The 2,976-nt window shown below is 33.1% G+C and overlaps 1 protein-coding gene across 1 annotated transcript; it reads left to right on the top strand.

Moving 5' to 3' along the window:
• The first annotated feature begins 1,474 nt into the window (after positions 1 to 1,474).
• LOC104773987 (MLP-like protein 328) lies at positions 1,475 to 2,649 on the top strand. The gene is made up of 2 exons (XM_010498659.2): positions 1,475 to 1,730; positions 2,155 to 2,649. The coding sequence occupies exons 1-2, from the start codon at positions 1,544 to 1,546 to the stop codon at positions 2,421 to 2,423; spliced, it is 456 nt and encodes a 151-aa protein (XP_010496961.1). The 5' UTR covers positions 1,475 to 1,543; the 3' UTR covers positions 2,424 to 2,649.
• Positions 2,650 to 2,976: the final 327 nt, after the last annotated feature.

Here is a 2,976-nt window from a genome sequence, read left to right as displayed (position 1 = left end):
TTTTCCTGGTTTGATGTATTGTTGTGTGTTGTTTGTTTTGCTTAAACATGAGGGTCTCATATGCTTGTGTGTATAACCTAGTAGATGGGAGGACGGCCTCACTAAGTATTTATGATAATACTTACGCATCTCAATTGTTGTTTGTGGTGTGCAGGTAAAGGAAAAGTGTGATCGTGGAATCAAAGGCAATGAGGAGGAGGATGTTCTAGAGGCTTGATTGATTGTGGTCTAGCTATTGTTAGGTTGCTAGTATTGAGTTGATAGAGCATTGTAGGATGTTGGAACTTTGCTATTTCGTTATTGGTTATTGGATTATTGCTGTTGGTATTCTTATTGGATTAATGGAAACTGTTTTATTTGGTTATCCGCGGTTATTGATTGTTGTTAGGATGTTAGTGGGTATGGGACCACTAGTAAATTAAGGTATTAAAAAAAAAAAACGGGAAGGGTTGTTTCAGAGAGAGAGAGAGAGAGAGAGAGAGAGAGAGAGTAAATGTTACTCTTTGCGCTCTTGTTAAAACAGAGGAGGAGAAACCTTAAGAGAGAGGGAGCTGACCTGAGTAGTGAAGTGAAGAATACAACAAGAGTATTATATTGTGATTTTGTACTTTTTTCATTTAATAGTATTTAGTGAAAAAAAAAACTCAAACAACAAAAAGATACTACAAAATGGAGCATTAAAATGGATATATATTTTTAAAAAACAATATGAAATAAGACCATCTTTACTAGCAGATTCTCTTACTAATACTCTTATTAAAAATATTAAAAATAAGAGAGAAGAGAATAAAAAGGAGAAACGTTTCTTTGTAGAGTAACTTGAGAAACGATACTCTCAACAAACAAGATATGTGTCATTTGTTCAGTGAAGCAGATTTAAAAAAATAAATAAATAATTATAATTTGTAAAAAATAATTTTTATTTTTATTTTTTAAGGAACAATCCAATGTATATCTCTATTTTTTCCTTTATAATAGAGTAATCTTATAATAAAACATTGGTTAGTGTAAAAAAAAAAAAATGAGAATAGAATTGTTCTATATATAAAGCAATCTGGAGCAATTATTGCTCTATAATAAAGTTTTGACTCTAAAATAGAGTGAATTGGAGATGTCCTAACAACTTTTTTTTATATACGTACCTTACAAAAGAGAACCGATCGAGCATTCGTCGAGTAAAGACGACCGCTTAAGAATTTTTAAACACTTCGCTTTCATGTATTCGTTTAAAGTATCATATGTATACGATAATTGTCCCCATGATTAATGTGTATGGGGCGTGAAGTGTTGCATAATTACTTTTTAAAAGATGATGTGCCAACTACCTACCTAAATAACGTGGTCGGAATATATAGTGTTTAAATAGTCTAGCTAGGGTTAAAAAACCAGGAGAATATTTTAGCTGTAGAAACCATTTAACTTTTAACTGTCACGTTCACTATATAAATCTAGGCGTCGACAAGTATAATCTCATCGATCACTAAAAGAAAGCATAGAAGAAAAAAAAAAACAAGGGAAGCTTAAAAACGATAGAGGAAAAGAAATGCCGACGTCGGGAACATACGTCACGGAGGTTCCGTTGAAAGGATCGGCGGACAGACATTACAAGAGCTGGAAGAGCGAGAACCATCTCTTCCCTGACGCCATCGGCCAACACATCCACCATGTCGTTGTTCACGAAGGCGAACATGACTCTCACGGGTCTATCAGGAGTTGGAACTACACATATGGTATACATTACTTATACTATCTCTCTATATACAGTACATCTAACACTTTATACACACACACACAATGACACGTATTATGGCGTATCTATGAACTATAGGGTTTTGGTAATATTCCAAAATATGAAATATGATCATTAATGAAATTTCTAGAAGTTCCTATAAACAAACAACAAACATATATAGTTGAACAAATTTGTAGACAACTTGCTCCAGAATTCAATCATAGTTAGTGAATCACACCCTACAGAGAGTTAAACTTAACAATACATTCTTTAACTAGCCCAAACACCGTGACTTCAACAACCTATACAGGGAATATCTAAACAAAACAATTAGTCCGTAGAATTTTTTTTGTGATCATATCTATCCTGATGGTACGATGTTGAAAACTGTAACTAATAATTAAGCACATGTTTTTTGAAAGATGGAAAGCCGGCCACGTTCAAAGAAAGGAGAGAGATAGATGATGCGAACAAAACGTTGACGAAAAGAGGACTGGATGGTCACCCGATGGAGCATCTCAAAGTGTTTGATGTCATTTACGAATTTATTCCTAAAACTGCGGATAGCTGCGTCTGCAAGATCACTATGATATGGGAAAAGCGCAACGATGACTTTCCCGAACCAAGCGGCCTCATGAAATTCGTCAAGAACATGGTTGTTGATATTGAAGGCCACGTCACCAAAGCTTAACCGTCATTATCAATGCCAATACCATCATCACAGTCCATCATCAGTATCTCGATGTATTACTTAAGATGTTTTTCAATATAATAAATGGGGTGTTGTGTGGGGTTTCAAATACTATATATGTAAGTGTTTGGTACTGGAAGATGCTTGGATTTGTTGTTATGCTCATCATATATCGGGTTCGATATAATGATTATTAATAAATAAAAACTAAAATCAGTAATCTACATGTTTCAGTGTTTATGTAATTTACTACTACATAGTCTATATATATATATATATATATATATATATACAGGGCCGGCTCAATCTATGGGATGACCTATTTTTTTACCAATCAATTGGGTTAAATGGAAAAAACTTATCTTGCATTACTTTTATTTGGGCATATTTATATGTTTATTAATTTTAGGCCTTAAAATAAAACTTAAAAATATAGCTTTGAAGCATCTATACTATTAAAGCAGAAGTACTCTCTAGAGTAAAAATGGATCATGACTTGGTTTTGATAGATTTTTCATTAAAAATGATTAGAGAATCACAAAATTTAATCTAA

This window comes from Camelina sativa, unplaced genomic scaffold (assembly GCF_000633955.1).
Source record: "Camelina sativa cultivar DH55 unplaced genomic scaffold, Cs unpScaffold00903, whole genome shotgun sequence".
Lineage (NCBI taxonomy): Eukaryota > Viridiplantae > Streptophyta > Magnoliopsida > Brassicales > Brassicaceae > Camelina > Camelina sativa.
This window is presented reverse-complemented; position numbering and strand designations above follow the sequence as displayed.

Bases quoted from the DNA above. Each gene is read 5' to 3' on its own strand.
- LOC104773987 (XM_010498659.2), top strand. From the start codon at position 1,544: ATGCCGACGTCGGGAACATACGTCACGGAGGTTCCGTTGAAAGGATCG. The intron at 1,731-2,154 runs GTATACATTACT...GTTTTTTGAAAG, and splicing joins GAGTTGGAACTACACATATG to ATGGAAAGCCGGCCACGTTC.